General features: G+C 41.3%; 2 protein-coding genes across 8 annotated transcripts in view; one reads left to right on the forward strand and one right to left on the reverse strand.

The window, feature by feature from the left end:
- The window catches only part of LRRC8C (leucine rich repeat containing 8 VRAC subunit C), an 80,085-nt gene extending 70,494 nt beyond the window's left edge, over positions 1 to 9,591 (reverse strand). Inside the window, exon 1 of the mRNA XM_060626315.3 lies at positions 9,269 to 9,591. The gene's annotated coding sequence lies outside the window, so the exon portion shown is untranslated. The remainder of the gene's footprint in view (positions 1 to 9,268) is intronic.
- The window catches only part of LOC144617231 (uncharacterized), a 91,885-nt gene that overhangs the window by 37,131 nt on the left and 34,118 nt on the right, over positions 1 to 20,636 (forward strand). For 6 of the 7 annotated variants that reach the window (XR_013557522.2, XR_013557518.2, XR_013557519.2 and 3 more), the window contains exon 1: positions 19,673 to 20,002. The exons of the other annotated variant lie outside the window; for it this stretch is intronic. Coding sequence is in view for 1 of the 6 variants with exons in the window: in XM_078451704.2 (XP_078307830.2) it covers positions 19,904 to 20,002 (99 nt within the window). In the remaining 5 variants the exon portion in view is untranslated. Of the gene's footprint in view, positions 1 to 19,672; positions 20,003 to 20,636 lie in introns of those variants that run through there. 7 annotated transcript variants of the gene reach the window in all.

Consider the following 20,636-nt stretch of genomic DNA (forward strand, 5'->3'; position numbering starts at 1 on the left):
CTTGCTAATTATTGCTGATTCAATTCCAGACTTGTAGATTTTTGTCCAGTAGGAAACAAACAAACAAACACTGGTGTGTGTGTGTGTGTGTGTGTGTGTGTGTGTGTGTGTGTGTGTGTTTTAATAGCCCTGAAGGACTCTACCTAATTTTTGTATCTAACTGAGAAATGTTATTCTAACATTCTTTTTTCAGATAGTTCCTTGAACGCTCTTTGAACCAGCTGGCTTCTTTATTAAGAACCTGAATAATTCCTCGACATGTTCATTCTATATTAAGAGTCATGTTCAACTTTTTGAAAATTATCCTTTGACAACATTCACAGAAGCCTTAAGTTATTTTGTGTCTTGGTTGCAGTGGGTTTGTGCATATATTTACATTTGTCTAAAAGTTAAAATTGCATGTAGGAATTTATTCAGGGGTTTTCTGTTCATTTGCCTGTATCTGGAAGTGGTTATTTATAGTGTTCTGCTTTTATGGTGAGTCCTTTAGGCCCCTATGAGGCATTAGCTTCCCACTTGCTCAGAACATCTCTAAGAATGAAGGTTCAGTGGTTGCAGGAGTTCGTCTTTTGTGTGTTAGGAGAATACCTGTTTAAACAAATAGATTCACTTTGAAAGGAAGGGAAAAGGGAAATCTGTCTGGGTGATTTCACAAGGGTGTGAAGAGAAAAGGTTAGGGGAAATTTCTGCCAGGTCTTGGTCTGACAGTGAATTAAAAGAATAGTACTAAATAGACTGAACGGGTCCAATTTACCAGGATAGTCTCTCCATCACCATCCCATGCAAAAGAGCAGTGCCTGAAAAAAATGTTAACCAATGAGAGGTATTTTACTTTCATAGGTGACTTTCCCTCTTTCCAGAGAGAAACTAACAAGACTGTAGACTTTCAAATGAACGGAGTTCACATTTTTTAGGCAGAAGCTAATAAACACTTACATACTTCTAGACTAAGGGAATATGAAAAATATCCCCCTCCACCCTACAATAAAAAGAGGAAAAAAATGCACAAAAGGGAAGTTTGGCGTTAATGGGTGGTGTCCCGGTCACTAAGGATAAGGAACCAGAAAATATACAAATAATTATGTAGTCAGTCTTCAGCAGCCTTTTCATATTTCTTAACCAGAACTGTTATTCCAAAATTTAAAGAGATTTTAGTTGCACTTTACTAGTGCTTTGCAAACTGTGGCTGAATTATATTAAAATTCAAAATTCAGTGGATACTTCTGATGATGAATACTTAGACAAATTAAACTATCTTGTTAATTTTCATTAAAGAGCCAGTTAAATGCCTCAGCCCTGATTTTATTCTAATTTGGGATATGATGCAAAAATTATACTCATTTACATCAAACTCATTTACATCAAAATTTTAAACACACAGTTGCATACAACCCAACAATTCTATTTCTACATGCATCTATCCAACAGAGAAATGAAAACCTATGTCCACACAGAAACTTGTATACGAACATTCATAGGAGTATTTCTCAGAACAACCTAAATGTCTAGCAACTGATAAATGGATAAAGAAAATATGGTATATCTATACAATATTGTTTGGCAGTACAAAGGCAAGGACTACTGATAGATATTACAACATGGATAAACCTCAAATGTATGCTAAATGAAAGAAGACACTCACAAAAGATCACATATTGTAGGATACCATTTACATGAAATGTGTGCACAATAGGCAAATCTATAGATATAGAAAACAGATTGGTGTCTTTCGACAGCTCAGGAGGAAGAGAAGTGGGAGGGTACAGTGGGGAGTGATAGCCAATAGGTACAGGTTTCTTTTGGGAGTGATGAAAATGTTGTAAAATTAGATTATACTGAAGAATTCCGTAACTGTACTTAAAAACCACTGAATTGTATACTTTAAGCAAGTATTATAGTATACAACCTATCTCAATAAAGTTGTTAAAATGTATTTTAGCTTACGCATGATTGATATGTTCTCTGATAAGATGTATATTTAATTGGAAGTTACTAAATTCCTTGTATTTATCTCACAGATCAGATCATTATTTACACTAAAAGTTTAAGTGCTTGTAGATATGTTCAAAATTGAATTATAACCATTCAATGGTATAACCATTCATACAACCATTATAACTATTTCTCTAATGATGGTTGTAAATTTTAGGCAATGCTACAATAATGTGAAACAATGGATGTTGTATTTCTTTGATATATATATATTTTTTAAATTTTTTTTAATGTTTATTTATTTTTGTGCGAGAGAGGCAGAGTGCGAGTAGGGGAGGGGCATAGAGAGGGAGACACAGAATCTGAAGCAGGCTGCAGGCTGCAGGCTCTGAGCTGCATGAGATCGAGCACGAAGCCTACCTGGGATTGTCTCTCTCTGCCCCTTCCCTGTGCACACACATGTGCATACATGTGCTCTCTCTCAAAATAAACGAACATTAAACCAATTAGATAATGAATAATCTTTGACAAAGTACTATCATGTGATAATTTAAATTTACATATCATATATACAAACATAATTTATTCTTCATAACATTCAAATAATGATTATAAACACAGTTTTATAACACGTTTTATAAAGTTAATTTTATCTCAAAAAGTAAAGTTTCCCATTTTAAATACTGTCATCCCCAGCGCTTAGCTTATGCGATTTATATGATAAATAACATATACTGAGATACAATTACTTTTTCAAAGAGCTTAATAGATAACTGATAACTGAGAAAGAAAAATAATTATTATTATTTAAAGTTTCTTTATTTATGGGGGGAGGGGAGACAGAGTGAGAGAGAAAGAATTGCAAGCAAGCTCCATGCTCAATCATGAGATCATGACTTGAGCCGAAATCAAGAGTTGAACGCTTAACTGACTGAGCCACCCAGGTGCCCCGAAAGAAAAATTAGTTTTGAGATGACCTTTTCTCACTATGAGGCTGTAAAATCATTTGCTTACATATCCTACCTGGATAGCAAATTATTTTTTTCTTCACCCAGCCCCATGTATTATTTCAAAAGCGGCAATTAGCTTTTTTTGCTTTTGTACTGCTTTTTGGTATTCTTAAATTATAAATAACTGAAAGCAAACAAGCGGAGTAATAAGAGATTCCTGGCCTCTAGAGATATTAAAATTCTGACATGTTGTATAACTTTCCGATTTAGTTGTTAGTAAATACGACTACCAACAATATGGCTTCTCTTGTCACTGAGCATCTGTATTCTTATATGACATTTTATAATTGTTCTTTTAAGATTATGTTCCAAATTTGAAGCAATAAAGATTTTTTATACTCAGGACATATGTGATACACACTAGACAGTACCCAGGTGGCATCAACGGTTTGCTCTCTCTCCTACAAGCCAGATTATGGCATTCATAAGTAATAGAGATGCTAGCAATCATTAGCTTTAATTGATTTGCTCCCTAAATCCTTAATTAGGTCAACAGTAGGCTGCTCTGTTTATTGCAATCACATTATGGGGAAAGCTATCAAGCAGAAAAAAAAGTCAATAGGTAAGATGTTATTTAAAAAAAAAATTATTTTAGAGACAGAGAGAGCATGAGTCAGGGAGAGGGAGAGAGAAAGAATCTCAAGCAGGCTCCACGCTCAGCATGAAGCTCAGCACAGGACTTGATCCCACAACTCTAGGATCATGACCTGAGCACAAATCAAGAGTCAGAAGCTCAACCGACTAAACCACCCAGGCGTCCTGATAGGTAAAATGTTATTAATGTGACTATAATGTTAGGTACACTCTCAGGACAAGTAAAATCATCTACATGTTTACGTACAAGGGTTGACTGAAATAGTGACTGACAACATATTTACTTCTAAGCTTTTTTGGTAAATTTTGAATACCTGCAATTCAGTTAGAGATTAGTGGGGCACTTATTGTTAGTTGCTGCTTTGTAGATTCCTTAGATTATGGAATCTTCTCTTCTTTTTTTATTTTTTTGAGAGAAAGAGAGCATGAGCAGGGGTGGGGGAGAGGGAGACAGAGAGAATCCCAAGCAGGCTCTGCACTGTCATGCAGAGCCTGACGCTGGGCTTGAACTCATGAACCATGAGATCATGACCTGAGCTGACGTCAAGAGTCAGACACAACCAACTGAGCCACCCAGGTGCCTCTGGAATCCTAATTTCTAATCACAAAGTTTATAGGGAGAGATATTTTTGCTACATCCTTTCTAATCTTTTATGTCTTTAATTTTTTCATCACTATTGCATTTGCTAGCCTCCTGTATAATGTGGAGTGGGGATAAGACTTATGCTTGGAAACCAGCTACCCAGTGACCCAGTTAATTGCTGACTGTAAGTCAAGAGTCTAGTAACCTTTAACGCACATTTTGTATTTGGTCTCACAATTGTATCTGACCATCCATTACTTTTATAAAATGGCCTTAATAAGAATGAATTTTCAAGCTGACATACCAGAAACCTTTTTTCTTATATGTCAGACTAAAATAAAACGTTAACAAATACACTATTCTAAATACTGGTGATACAGAAATGAACATACCCAAACAAAACTCTGGCATATTCGTATGGTAGGCTCGTTTATTGTTCTTCAAGATATAATCGTATGCTTTCCTTAAGTATATTTTATTGCTTATTTTTGACTATTTCCTTTTATTTTATTTTAATTTTGCCAAGCTCATTTCCAATCCTTGCTTCAACACCAAGCTACTCTATTCACCATGGAGCCATTTAAAGAAATATCAGATACATGTTTTCTGTTATGCCATCCAGATTCGTAGATAAAATGCCTAAGCCCTCAACTCCAATCCAAAGCCTAGACATACCTCCGGCAAGCTCCTCAACTTTAACCACTCTCTGATTACACAGATCCACATAGCTTTGCATTAACTACAAAGTTGTGTATGCTGGACAGTATTTCCTAACTTTGCTGATAATAACATTATCCTGGGCCTAAGGTCAAGGGAAATAATACAAATTAGCCTGATGGTGTTTTCCTAATGAAGCTATTCTCACAGTTATTTTGAAAAAATCAAGGTGTTATTAGATTAATCCTCTATAATATTTTTTTCCAGAAGTTGGATTATATTTTTCCCATTTCAAAAAAAAACCCAAACCATATTTAAAGTGGCTTCAATTATCTAAGCCTCAACAATATTTAAGAAAGACTACTTAATTTGTATTGATGCGACAAGGTCTTCAAATACACAGAATGAACTCATAGGACTCATGACCTTTCATATATTTAGCTTATTTAGTGACATTTGTCCAGGATTTATTTTGGAGTCCTGACTTCATATTTTGCTCCTAATTTCCAATCACACATAGAATTATTTCCATATACATATTTCATGACCCTAAGAAGGATAACTTCTAGTTACACTATCAAATTTCATAATCAGAATTTAAAGCAATAGAAAGGGGAAAAGATACATCCCCAGCTGGTAGGTTAGAAATGTTCCTGTCACATATACCATATACTTATCCCGTGACTATATCTTGAGCAGCTATGTCTCAGGCACTGTGCAGGTGCTGTGGATACAGACATGCACAAGGCAGATATGGCCTCTGCCCTGAGGGAGGCTTCAGTGCAGCTCCAAAAATCAAGAGAAAAGATGCTGAAAAATAAATATATTACTGGAGGTTTGAGGGTGAAGGAAAGGAAAAAGAACACTATAGTCAAAGCAAAAGCTACAGGTGATGAGGATGAGTTGTTTGAGGGGAAGGGAGCGTACAGAGCCGATGAGCTCCAGATGCTGAAAGAAGTCAATATACAAAGAAGCCAAGCTCCTCTAATGCTCGTGGCTTCTGAGACTGAACACCAGAAGCCCAGTCTATGATCCCCAGGGAACTGGAGCAAGGAGCAGAACACGAGAAAGCCAAGAATGACTTCAGAGCCCCACTCTCCCATGAGATCATGACCTGAGCTGAAATCAAGAGTCGGACGCTTAACCGACTGAATCACCCAGGTGCCCTCAACTGAGAAAGGATTTGCAATGGGAGGTATATGGGCTCAGGAAGGAGGCAGCATTTAGGCTGGGCCTTGAAGAAAATACAGCTAGTAGAGATCTGGTCAAGGGTGAGGTATGTGGTAGGAAGATACTGGGATTGTCATGGTGCCTTGAGTGATAAGCAAGGCTGAGAAATCAGGAGAGGCAGAAAACAGGAAAGTGTGTTTGCCAAAAATTACAAATTCCAACTCACTGAAATATGGCTAGTGAAGTTCTAAAAAAAATATGCAGAATGGAGCAAAGAAAAAACTGTGTTAGGTGAGCAAATGTTTTTAAGTCAGGACTACAAAAAAAGGATGTGATTCAAAAGTTAAAGATGCTAAACACTTGATTAGATATTTGTATAGTTGAAGAATGAATCACTGATAGCAATGACTAATCACTAGGTGCATGTAAAATATACATGGAGTTAAATACAGCAGAAATTTCAATCAGTGCTAGGATACAGGGGTGTTAATCCTTACCACTTACTGAACACCTACCAGGTGACAGGAGCTGTCCTTTATATGGATTGTTACACTTAGTCCACAAAATAATCCAACTAAGCAGGTTTTATTAACCTCATTATACATAAGGAACCTGGGGCTCAGAAAAGTTCCACGGCATGAATTAGTTTACACTCCTCCTTGACAGCAGAGCCAAATTTTTGGCCAGCTTTTCCCATCTTGAGGCCATGCTCTTTCCCCCATGCCAATCTAGACTGATTTATATTTTAAGAAAAATTAAGTGGATTCAAGGATACTTCCATAGTAATGTCACCCTCATTGGTTATGGGTGCATTTCATATAGCGATCTAGGGCTGGAGATACAGCCTGCACTTCAGGGATGGAATATAAAAACTTGAGAGTGTATTGCAGCCTATCTGAGAACATCATTGTCAAGTGGATGAGAACAGCTGATGAAAAAGAGTAAAATGTTTCCTTAAGTTCTTAATCAGTCATGCAATAGAGATCAATGGCAAGAACACAGGTTTGAGAAACAGAAGGCCCTGGATTCCAAATTTGAAGTCTACTCTATACTAGTTACATGGAAAACCATAGACAGGTGATTTTACTTCTTTAATCTCAGTTTCCTCATATAGTCATTACGGCAAATTAACAGTAAATTTATGTAGAAATAAGAAAGGCCGCTTTGGATAATAAAAAAGTACATCATTAAGGCTAAGGAGAGTTGGCCTCATTCAGGCATTAAGTTAGCTCTCTGGTCTTGGGCAAGTCACAAACTCTCTTCTGTAAAATGTAGACAGTCACCATCTCCCTAAACATTTGTTGTAAGAATCTGAGTATAGTGTATGTTAGGTACCTAGAGCAGCTACACTATAGCAATGTACCATATTAAATCATTAACACAATGCGTGGAAAAATATGTATAACTTTCCACCCTATTTGCTTCTAAACTTGGGCTATATTATAATGTTATTGGTGACTGTAACTTAAAAATGCTACAGACTATTGGAAAATCATAAAAACAACTCGGTAAAAATTGGGCACCTCAGGAATTTTTAAAAATTGCTAACTTCGTATTGTTTTAAAAAGAGAAACTTCACATAAGTGGAAAATCATTCAGTCTTTTCCCTTACACTCTCTAATAAGCCCTCCCCCCCCAAAAAGCATTCCCTTCTAAAACATGCCATTAAACAAAGTACTTAGTCAATCTGGGAAATAAGAGAATAGTACTGTTAACAAAGACTTTGATAATTTTGTTACTAAGAAATCGTTAAACGTGCTTGCTATCTCTGATACCATTGTTAAATGGTAGGACTGATCTGTGGTCAATCCATCATGCGAACCATCAAAAAATATCCATTCTTGCAAAGCTGGTCCCACCCCTCAAAAACAAACTGACCTCAAGACAGGATTTAAATGAATCACTCCAAAGTAAATCGGGGTTACACTCTTGGTCTTCATTATTTGAGCAAGTCAGAAGAAATGCAAATACTAGATTAGAGTTGTATACATCTGTGTCCACACATCCAGCACATGGTTTATCGATCTGAGCAAATTTGGGGAAGTTCAACTTACATTTTGGGTTTACAAAAATAATTAAAAAATGAAGAAAAAAATGTATACACACATAAGGGTGATTTTGCAGTGTTGTGCTAAACAAGAGGGTTACCATCACTTTGCCTCCTGTCCCATCTAGATGCCCTTTTCCTGACTTGTCCATGAAGTAGCCTCATGGATGCCTTAGGACACCACTCCATACCTGTCTGGAAATGTGCCCATTGGTTGAGGCTCCATTTCTTACATTATAAGAGGTATGTGACTAATTCCTCCTCCATAAAGCTGCGACCAATAAGGTCACTCAAGCCTCCCCTTGTCCAGCATTTGCACTCCCACAAAGATTCTTATTTTTTTTACTTTAAGGAGGATGGGGACTTGCAGGTGTTTTTCTAACTGGTTTGCCGAGTTTCAAATGTTTAAAAAGAATCTGAAACCAAGTGAAGTTTGGTCTTCACACTTTGAAATATCCGTCCTGGGACGTGGGCTGGGTGTCTGTGGTTATTCAGAGCTAGGTAAGGTGTGAGCTTTTGAAGGAACTATAATCTGATGCACACCGGCAGGCGTAAGGTGGGGGAGGAAAGAACTGTCTGAGCAGCAAAGAAAGGAATTGGAGTCTACAGAGCACATCCTAAGGTTCCGGTGTTGCTAACTCCATCCCTAACCACCTCTCTGCTGGGAGGGGAAGGACCGGCGACCCTGGCTTGGGTCTCAACCGCCGGCCTAGACACCTGGCCCTCCGGATCCGGCTAAACCCTCTCTCCCCTCCGGTCCCGCAAAGGGGCAGGCGCCGCGCTCTCGTTCGCGTTGGACACCATCAGACTGCTCTCCCTGAAAGTGCTAACTTCAGGGGCTTGGGGAGAGCAGACCAGAAGGGCCAGGCTGTGGGGTCTCCGGAGGTTTTCAGGTAGGGAAGAAGGACGACCGCCCCGGTGGTGGCCGCCTTTCCTCCTCGTCCTCCACCCCCGGTGCCCCCACCCCCCACCAAGTCCGCAGGACCTGCGGCGGCCGCTCTGTGCTCGGCGCCAGGCTGGGGTCCCCGGCCCCGCCGCTGGGGCTGGCGTGGGATGGGTGGGGTAGGGGCTGGCGGGTCCCCGAGCCCTGGCAGCGGGTGGCTCCAAGGACCACACAGTGGGCAGGCGACCACATATTCTGCGCGCCCGAGAGCGGGAGCAGTCAGGGACGCGAGCGAGGCGGGGCGAGCGGTGGCTCCCGCGCACCTAGCGGACCGAGCCCCGCGGTCCTCGGCGGGCCGCCCCTCTCCATCCCTCCGCGGTCCCCGCCCTTACCTCTGGGCGCGAGGGTGCCGGCGGGGAGGGCGCTGGGGAGCGGCGAGCGGTCTCCCGGTCGGACTCAGAGGCGGCCAGCGGCAGCGGGGTCGTCGGCGGGGCCGCTGCTCGGGGCGAGTGGCGCCCGGAGCACTGCGGCCGCGGCCACGGCGGCGTCTTCCTCCTCGTCCTGTTCGCGGGCTCCGAGCCGGGACGCAGCTACCGCCCCAGCCCCGCAGCCCTCCTCCCCTCCGCCTCCCCGGCCGCGGACGGAGCCGCCTCCAGCGCCGCCCCGCGCGCAGCCGGGCCAGCGGCAGCCAGCGCCGCCCAGCGCCCGGCCCCGGGGTCGCCGCCGCCGCCGCCCGCCGCCGCCCGCCCCGCGGTCCCAGCCCCGCTGTGACGCAGGCCGCCGTGCCCGGGAACTTCCTCCCCTGCGGAGACCACCCCGCGCCGGGACTGGTCGGCAAGGCTGCCGCTGGCCGCCGGAGGCTTTCTTCTCCAAGTGGGAAACGAACCCTCCCGCGCTCTCCCGCGGGGCCGCTCCGGCCTCCGAGGCGGCCACCTGGCGGCCTCTGCCCCGGGAGCGGGCTGCGTCTAATACCTCCCCCATCGCTAACTGGGCGCGGGAAACCGAGGCTCTTCTGCGCTCTGTGGCCACTCCACTGCCGCAGCTCCTCCCCTGGGTGTTAGAGGGGAGCAGCTACCACTAAAAATAGCCCTTCTGGCAACTCCCCTACTAGACTGGGGTCTGGGTAGGGATAATCCCTCCTCCTCGTCTCCCGCCCCTCGTGACAACAGAAGGACCCCATAAGAACACAAGAATGGGAAGGGGCGCACTGAGGGAGACGGAGGAGAAAGGTTAAAGCCCGTATCCGTGCACCATGAAGCCCACGAGCCCCAGGACACCCGGCTCCTCTCCAGCAGGAACCCCCAGGTTCCTGGACACTGACAGCTGGGCTCCCCTGTCTCTCAGCAGTAGGTTCTAGGGACGCTGAAATTGAGCGCTCCGCCTACAATTGTGAGCTGTGTATAGAAGAGTTGACGGTGCTCGTCAAAACCACCTGTTGTTTAAAGAGTATAGGGGAGGGGTTCTCCCTTACTGATTGATCTGAAGCATGTTTTTCTTCTCGTTCTCCTCCCACCCAATTTCAGGATTGAAAAGCAAAGTCTGTCTTCTTAGAAGTTGACAACTATCTGTATGGAAAATCTTCTGCCCAGTGAAAAATGTACAGACAAGATTACTAAGTTATATAAAGTCTCCAGGGATGCGTTAGTAATATCAGTTATTCTAAGAGTACCTAAAATTAACCCATTGCTCTGTCCTGGCAGTCAGGAAAAGGCTGATGTTTCTAATTGTCTTTCAGTAGTTGATTTGTTCTTACACAGGAAGGCTTAAGAGAGCAGGTATTTCCTTTTACCCCATTTCTATTTCCAAGTCAAAATGAAAAGAAAATTTGTCCAGAAGCTGTTCTCTTAGCTTTTAACTATTTTCCCCCTACTTGCTTGGAGAACTATCACACTTTTTCCAGCTCTTGTACTGTTGTGGAAGTCAACCTTAAACCCTTGTAGGCTTTAGATGACTCTAACAACAGTCTTAATTCACCTAAATCAACACAAAAGTCTAGGAGAAAGGGTGGGGCCTTTCTCCTAGATAGCAGGTGGAAAAATTCCTGAAAAGTTCCTCTGGAAAAGGCAGAGTTGACTGTGGCAAATTGCTAAAATTGTGAGCACCTTGCAAACTACCAGATATTATCTGAGGTAGTTCCGCCTCTTAAATAGCTTACCTGGATTTAAATACTCAATGAGGTGAGTACTCTAAGGGCACAAACCTCCCATCCAGGGCTTCATTCTGCAAGTGCTTTCTGAGCATCTCTGTCCTCCTGTACCATTGTCACCCTGACCTCAAGCTTAGGAATCCCTGAAACGCTCCCTCATTACCCAGTGGCAAGGAACTACTCCACTCTAGACGTTGGACTGGGGTGCACCAGAATAAATCCCTACTCTTCCTGTGGGAGTTATTGCTAATTTTATATTTTTCCATCATCGGCAATATGGGTATGGGTGCTGTGTGAATTAGATAACATGCTTAAAGCAGCAAGAACAGTGCCAAGCACTTTATAAATATGCAATAAACGGTAGCTGCTATCAATGGTAGCTTACAATAAATATGTGCTTACTGTACTCTTCATAGACCTGAAATCAGAAGGATGAGGAAGAGCAACAAGATTTGGAGATGGGACATGAACCCTGCAAGTTGAGGCTCCTGCCTCCCCCAGATGCTTAACTACAATACTTTTGTCTGCTACCTGCTTTTTAATAGGGTGCATTGGGTAGGTCTACATGCAGTGATGTGATTCACATGCACTCTGAAGTCTGAGAGGCACTAGTCTGCAAACCACTATGTTATCCTGCTTAGGTCACCTTTTCTTATTTTAGAACACAAACTCTAAGTCTGGTCACTTGCCTCAGTCAGCCTAACTCAAATCAACATCCACACTCACCAAGCCCTAGGAAAAACACCAGGTGAATCCATAATCAGCCAACTCCTGTGAGTGCTGGACCTTGAGGGTCTCAAAGAAGTACAGTAGACCCCATGATCTGTGGGGAATATGCTCCCATACACCCAGTGGGTGGCTGAAACTGCAGATAGTGCCAAACCCTCTATATAGTATGTTTTTTTCCTAAACATACATACCTATAATAAAGTTTTATTTATAAATTAGGCACAGTAAGAAATCAACAAAAATTAATAAAATAGAACACTTACAACAATATACTGTAATAAAGTTATATAAATATGGTCTCTCTCTCTCTCTCTCTCAAAATATCACATTGTATTGAACTCCCCCTTCTTCATCTTGTGATGATGTGAGTTAATAAAATACCTACGTGATGAGATGAAGTGAGGTGAGTGATGTAGGCATCATGGACGTAATGTTAGGCTGCTATTAACTTCTGACAAATTGTCAGGAGGGTCATATCCTTCTGGACCACAGTATGGGTATCTGAAACCATAGAAAGCAAAACCTCCCTTAAGGGGAGACTACTGTATAAGGCTCATTCCCTGACTTCAAGGTGTTGACAGAGCTTGAGAGAGGGAATCTGGCAGCACACGAATCCGAATAAACCATTTTGAACTAAATGTGATTGAATCTCAGAGAAAAGAGAGGGCACTGCGGCCCGGGTGAACCATATATACAGAGCCACCACCTTGACCTTTCATTTACCCGATTCTTTATAGACCAAAATTTGACATTCTCAATGGGCTTTCAGGGTGAGTTCCCACACTTGTACTCCAGATAGTTACAACTTGATCCTGTACTGGTTGGCAATAGGGAGCTGAAGTAGATCTTTCTGGGCAGTGCAGAACCATGGTAAGGGAGTTAGAATGATACAGACCTGGGTTCACGTCCTGGGTCTACTCTTTACCATCTCTGATCCTGAACTTCTTAATCTTTGAACCCAGTTTCTCCATCCATCTATTAGAACAGCAATACCTACTTCTCTTAAGGTTCTAGTGACAGAATATCTGCAACCCCTCTAGTGGGTTGTATGGAAGTGGTTTATATTGTTTTGTTGTTAGCTACAAGAAAATGCAGGCTGGGCTATCGCATTCCTTGAAAGCTTATTTCAAAAGTCATTTTCTCTGTGAAACCTCTGCAGGCTCCGGGCAAGGGTAATGCTCCCTTCCCTGCGCTCACACAGCACTTACCATGGTGTGCTGCCGTTTATCTCTTTACAGCTTTGTTTCACCACCTTGTCTTTATTCATCCCTACGTCAACACCTAGCACAGAGCTTCCCATTAAATGTTGAATGTGTTTTCTAAAGTTTCTATTTTTTGTACTGGTTCTGACTTTCAGTATACAGTAATTTGTATTAAACTTCAGGCCCTAGGGGTGCCTGGGTGGCTCAGTCGGTAAGGCATCCGACTTTGGCTCAGGTCATGATCTCGCAGTTCGTGGGTTCGAGCCCTGCATCTGGCTCTGTGCTGAGAGCTCAGGGTCTGGAGCCTGCTTCGGATTCTGTGTCTCCTTCTCTCTCTCTCTACCCCTCCCCACCTTGTGCTCTGTCTCTCTCAAAAATAAACATTAAAATTTTTGTTTTATTTAAAAAAACTCCAAAACTTCAGCTTCTAAAATGTGAATCCTTGGGACTCCTGGGTGGCTCATTCGGATAAGCGTCTGACTTCGGCTCAGGTTATGATCTCACGGTCCGTGAGTTCAAGGCCCACGCTGGGCTCTGTGCTGACAGCTCAGAGCCTGGAGCCTGCTTCGGTTTCTGTTCTCTCCCTCTCTCTCTGCCCCTCCCCCCACACACTCTGTTTCTCTCTCTCAAAAATAAATACACATTAAAAAAATTTTTTTTTAATGTGAATCCTTTAGCACATAGAGTTTATATTGAAATTATGTATTATACATATGTATCTGCTTAAACCTTGATTTTTCAATGCTGGGTTTGTTCTTGAAAACCAACCTGCTATGCTTGCTTTATTTTATATTTGATGTTAGTTGATTCTGTCTAGTAATAGTGAAAGTAAAATCTAAATTCTAAACCAAAACCACCAGCAGCGTTTTACCCAGCATTCTCTACCCACCCTATACACATCTGCTCCCCAGATCCTTTCTGAGCTGTTGTGGGAAGGTCCTGAGCTAACAGAATACTTTAAGTTTCAGCTCTTAACACTGTTGCAACCATTAGCACTTTCTGAATTAATAGCTGCCAGATAAAATCACCTTTAGCAACAGTTTTGAAATCCTTGTCTCTATGCCATTAAAAATGCTAAGACAGGAGAATAAAACCTCCCCTAGAAAATGTCGTGTGAGCAGGAAGTTGCCCAAGAGGTAATGTGGTCAAATGTGGTCTTAACCCTAAAATGGCAGTTGAAATTGTGCCAGGGGAGAGTGTGGTGGTGCTGAAGACCTAAAAATAGGATACTACACAACTTTGGGCAGAATTTTTATAAAATCAGTCTTGTTTATTTACCCCCCTGCAGCTCTCCCCAACACACACAGACGCATAAGATTGAAGCGGTTAGCCCCACTAATCTGTGATATACTTTGGAAATGGTAATAATAAATAAGCACTTACTAGGTACATATGGTGTGCTAAGTACTAGCTTTCTATTCATTGTCTGATTTTTTTTACCCTCGCTTTCCAGGCAGTATTATTTTCTCCTGTGAAGAGAAGACAACTGAGGCACATTTTATTTTATTTTATTTTATTTTATTTTATTTATTTATTTTTTTAACATTTATTTATTTTTGAGACAGAGAGAGACAGAGCATGAACGGGGGAGGGTCAGAGAGAGGGAGACACAGAATCCGAGACAGGCTCCAGGCTCTGAGCTGTCAGCACAGAGCCCGACGCGGGGCTCGAACTCACGGACCGCGAGATCGTGACCTGAGCCGAAGTGGGCCGCTCAACCGAATGAGCCACCCAGGCACCCCCTGAGGCACATTTTAAACAAGTAACTAATCAAAGGTCATATGACCATTGAGTGGAAGAATTAGGATTTAGACCCAGGCAAGTCTAATTTCAGAGTTCTCTTGCTTAAGCACTACTCAGTCATATGGAAAATGAATATTTATTTTTAAGTTGAATCCATCAAGTATATTCAGTAAGGTCCTTTTTCAGTAGTTTTTGCAATTGCATTAGTTTGTGCTTTTCCCAATAACATGCTCACATCCCAAATGTGTCTTCATGAGGCGATTTTATAGCTTCCTCTTTAATTGAAAAGCATTTTATGACTGAAAGCAAACTTCTTAATGAAAGCTCATAAAGTGTCTGTAGCTCTGAGTTTACACAATATGAAATATACCAGAGAAACTCATTCTTAGAATTATTGTTCGGGGTGCCCGGGTAGCTCAGTTGGTTGAGTGTCCGACTTTGGCTCAGGTCATGGTCTTACGGTTTGTGAGTTCAAGTCCTGCGTCGGGCTCTGTGCTGACAGCTCAGAGCCTGGAGCCTGCTTTGGATTCTGTGTCTCCCTCTCTCTCTGCCCCTCCCCCACTCATGCTCTGTCTCTCTCTGTCTCTCAGAAATAAATAAATGTCAAAAAATTAAAAAAAAAAGAATTATTGTTCATATGGGCCAATGATAAGTAACTTTCACATGCTACATATATAGCTTAAAGCAAAAAATGACTTTGACATTCTCAAGAGTGGCTTTTATTTTTTGTACCTAAATATCACTGTTATAATAATATTACTAAGTAATATTTTCCTGTCACTATTAAGCATGTACAGCCATTGCTCTAAGAACTTTATATGTGTTAAGTCATTAATTAAATCTGGAAATGACTAGCTGTAGCTATGAAGTGAATTATTCTAAAGATAATGAAACATTCTTAAGGGGCTTTATTTATTTATTTATTATTTATTTATTTACTTATTTATTTATTTATTAAATTTATTAAAACAAAACAAAACATTAAGATATACCTCCTAAGGAAGGTAACTCAATTTTCCCAGGACTCAAAATTTCCAGTTTGTTAACATTGTATCTTATTATGCATATGGAATGTACCATAAAACGTTTCAGATCACAGTTTAAACATTGATTTGTTTCCAATTTCGGTGACATCAGCCTTGACAAAGCCCTTAATTTCAAGCCTAAGGAATTGCTTCTTCCCTTTGACTATGAAGCTGAAGCCGCTGTCTCTCTGAGGCATGGATATCTGATGGCTCAAGAAACCCTACCAGGGAGGTGAAATTGAAGATTCTCTTGTTACTGACATGAACATGACTCTCTTTGGAAAACTGTCATGGAAGATGCTTTGTTTACTCGGAAAATGCTATAACCACGCCCAGATGATCTCTTCTTAAAGCTACCACCCATATTGATGCATGATGCATTTTCTTGAATTCATTTATTAATTCTCTGATTTTACTCATGTTGTTTATTTGTTGTTTAACAAAACAAAACAAAACACCAAGAAAGCCTGGTATCCTTCTCAGTATCAATGATAGCAGTCATCAATGGACAATTTTATTGCTATTAGTGAAAAGAGCATAAACTGGGATTAATGACACCTGGATTCCAGGTGTGGTTCTGCCACTGACTAACTTTGTGATTTGGGACAAGTCTCTTAATATCTTTGCATCATCTGTCTCATCTGCAAGAAGGGATTGGAATAGATGATTTCTTAGGACTTACTCAGTGCTAAAACTTTTCACATTGATCTTAAAACGATACATATTTATCCTCCCTAGATTTTAGTCAGTGATGAATATAATCGCCAACATCTAATAAAAGAAGCAGGAAGGTACCCATTGCTGCTATCCATAGGAAATCTGCCTAGAGCATGTCTGACCCATCAGGGAACATCTTCCCAAAGCACCTTTGTCTTTCAGCGTCCGTGGCCAGTGAGCTAGGGTCATTCCTCCACAGAGGCATTTGCAAGCAGCTTTCCTTGGAACTCTCCCCTTGGAGTATCCTGAGAAATAGGGGTCTGTGATCAAATCCCTTGAAGAATACTATATCTCTTTTGGAGATTCACAACACATGTTAACATGTTTAGAAATCTGAGAAGTCCCAAGTTAAAAAGACTTGTTTAACTTTGCTGAGCCTAGCATTTCTCTAACTTTATTTGACAATGGAACTGTTTTCCTTTGTCACAACTACCAACATTCCAGGAAGACTGTAATCTCTCATAACAGAATATTTGAATTGCTATTTTAGAGTTAAAGACTGCAGAGCCTTCATATAGCCTTTTTTCTTTGGAAAGAGCAGGAAATCATCAGCCCTATTAATTCACTTAATGCCTACCAAGATAAACCCTCTTGGTAGACATTTTCTGTAGCTATTTCCCTTGCAAACATCAGCTGGAATAGAGTATCTGTCATCTTTAATAGAACAAAGAGCACCCATTCTCACTGGTAATAGTGTAGCCTTTTATTCCTTTACACTGAGGAATATTTCCTTGCTTTTCTTTCTTTCTTTCTTTCTTTCTTTCTTTCTTTCTTTCTTTCTTTGAGAGAGTGTGATCAGGGGAGAGGGGCAAAGGAGGAAGATGAGGACAGAGAGAGAGAGAGAATCTTAAGCTGGCTTGATGCTCAACTTGGATCTCTATGTGGGGTTCAATCCCACGACCCTGGGATCATGACCTGAGCCAAAACTGAGTCAGACGCTCTACCTTTACATATTCCTATTAGCTTCTGGGTTCTTTGGCAACCTTTCAGAAATGTGAAACTGGTGTAAGACAAACATACATTCTGAGTACTCAAAGTGCTAGCATAAAATAATTTATTTATTAAGAACTGTTGCAAGACAATTCTCTATGGGTCTCTAGTAATTCTGCACATCTTATAAGCAAGGCACTGACTGCTTTTTCTTCCAGACTCAAATTCAAGGGTACTTGTAGAGTGAACAGCCTTTGAAGATAGAGGAAATGTCACCCTCTGGAGCAAAAGGCAAGCATACCTATTGTCCAGTATAATAAAGACACTTTCTCTTCAGAGCAAGAGGCAGGCATGCTTACACTCATTAGAAAACGTGCACATCCCCTAAGCTCATGGTTCCTCTCCTATAACACAACCTGTCATTACTATGTTAGGAACTCCAGGAACTGACACAAAAATGTGAATACTCTGGCTGCTGCTTTTGCTGAGTAATAAACTTTTATCTGATCCAGGGGTTTCCTGTCTTCTACCGCCCTCCAAGAAACCATGGCAGGCTAATTTCTTTGAGCTTACAAGGGATCAAGTCTCAGATCCTTCACAATTCTGACAATAACTGGCTTTTTCCTCCCTGTGAATTGGACATTGGCAGAATAACTTTATATCCTTAGGTGCTCTCCCTCCCTGAATCATCCCTGGTCTTGTGACTATTCTCTCCTCTGAATGCTTCTCTAAGCCTGTTGTAGCATTTACAGTTATCCATCCTTGTTTCTGAGGAACGTTCGGCAGAGGGCTATTAGAAGTGATGCGCTGTGATTATGGAATTTCAAAGAAAGGCACCATGAATTCTGTCCAGCATGAGAACATTTCATTAAAATGATTGGAAAATATTTTGCAGTCTAGCTTGTTTTTTAAAAGAAATTTAAAAGTTAATCCTCTATGAAAAGGAAATGCCATCTTATAGTAAACAATGGACATGTATCTGGGGGTGAGGTGGGGTAGGGGAAACTTCTGAGGTAATCGCACTGATTGCTCCCAAAAGCAATGTGGAAAGAGGCTTGAGTTCAGATAAGATAAATTTCTTCATGTGACCAAGGGGAGGATCGTTTTAACCACAACATGAAAACCACTGTGGCCTTATTTAGGAGACCGAAAACATCCAGATTTCTTGAACGTCCCCAATATTCTTCAGCTTCTAAAATGCTTCTGACAACAGTCTGATCTGATGTCATGTCACATGAACTGTTGATTTCACTGGCTAAACCATGACTCAAAATTATGCTTTCTGTAACAATGCTTCTGATAAACTGCTTTGAAACACATAATTTCTGACTGAAAGTGTTTTTAGGGACTTTGGGAACCCAATCTGGAAATCCTACGTGGTAATCTGATAACTTGCTACAGTGATTTGAAAGCCACAAATAGGGTAGTAAATTAAGCTTTGTTGAGCACTCCATGCCAGGCATGGTTTAAGAATATCACATGTATTATTTCACTAATCCATGTGACGACACTATGAAGTAGGTACTTTCAATGTCCCCATTTCACAGATGGGGAGGCTGAGCCACAGATAGGTAATGTCACTTGCCTAAGGTCATGCTGCTGGTAAGCAGCAATAAGTAGAGCCAAGAAGAGAATTCAGGGAACCTGACTCTAAAACCTATGCTCCCTTTCTGCTTTATAATAGCAGTTTTGTTTTTTTTTTAACTGCTAGAAAATGTGATTTTTTTCTAGAATGCTTAAAAGAAATCAACATCACTTTTCTTACTTCTTTGGATTTTTATCTCTAGATTGTTATCTTCCTACATATAATGCTCTTCATCATTTTTCTGTGAAGAATATATCTCAGGACCATTAAGGGTGAATTACGTCCATCCTCAGCCCATGTCGACAGAGAAGGGAGATACAATGTAGCCCGTTTTGAGAAGGGAGATGTTGCAGTTAAGCCACCATAAGATCTTCTGTGTAAGGTTTTGATTTGTCTTGAACTCCTAACATAAGATGCATTTGAAAAATCTTCTAATAATCTAAAACAAATCCACAATAGATGTCGAGTGTTTCTCTTTATGTTTGTATCCAGAGAAGGAGGTAAAAGCAACAATATTTTGAAGTGATGTTATCAGTTCTTTGCTGGGACAAACTTAAGTCTTTCATGATCGGGAGTCTTTCATGATCTTTCATGATCAGCCCTCAAGTCACCCACAGTTGCCACAGTCCCCAGAGGGGCACATTGTGACCCTGTCTAGACCAACAGTCACATCACAATGCTTTTCAGACTGGTCCCTCATCCTCTCCAGTCTCCCAGGGAGCATGGGAGGTAGGAAGACAAGGGAATTTCTGAATGCTTGAAGGGGAAAGGACTATCTTTCTCAGAATGGTGAGGAAATAATTTACTATAGAGCATTTGTTGATCGCTGCCCAGGCTCTGACACCCCAAAAGATTTCTGAAAACCAGCGACAGCAAAGTTCACATAAAAGTCTCTGCAAGGTTACATCTGTTCAGTGTTCTGAAGACGAGTGATATGGTACAAATTTCAGATGCAAAAGCAAAACACACCTCTTCGTGCCCCGTCACCATTTCCACAGGCAAATGAGGGAGTCAGCATGGTCTTGGCCAAACAACTTTTGTGCAGACTGGTGAGTACTTTTCTCTCGTCCTGTTAAGGCCTTGAAGAGCCAAGAGGTGAGTGGAGATTCCTGCCTGTCTGCTCCTCACATCTAGAGTGAATCTAGAGGTTCCAGAGAAGTCAACACAAATCCATCTTCTGATCTTTCTGGGATCCCACATGGCTGCACGGAATTGTTTTAACTCCTTAACTAAAAGGATTTGGATTTACCTTCATTTTAACTGGCACTGCTCTTTAAAAAACGTATATGGTGGAATTCTTACAGACCCAACTTTTCAGGCAAAATCACTTTCCTAAATGTTGCACTTGTTGACGCTGAGGGGACCCGCAAATTTGCACATGCCTTCAGTGGCTTTACAGCTCTTTACCACCTCCTCTGTTTTGTACATATCTTTCCAGCACCTTCTCATTTCTCTCTCACTTCCCTCCAAATTACATCAGTCTTTAAATGTCCTGTCTGAACCCTTTTTCCTTAAGCTTCTCTAACACTTTCTTTTCTGAAAACTCTTATAGTAATTAACCATGTTTTTCCTGCCATAGCTGTGAAAACTTGGATAAGTTGCTTAGCCTCTCTGAGCTTCAGTTGCTTCATAAATAAGTGAGCATAACTATAGTACTTGATATGTGTTGTGAGGATTAGGCAT

This window comes from Panthera onca, chromosome C1 (genome assembly GCF_046562875.1).
Source record: "Panthera onca isolate mPanOnc1 chromosome C1, mPanOnc1 haplotype 2, whole genome shotgun sequence".
In the NCBI taxonomy this organism is placed as follows: Eukaryota; Metazoa; Chordata; class Mammalia; order Carnivora; family Felidae; genus Panthera; species Panthera onca.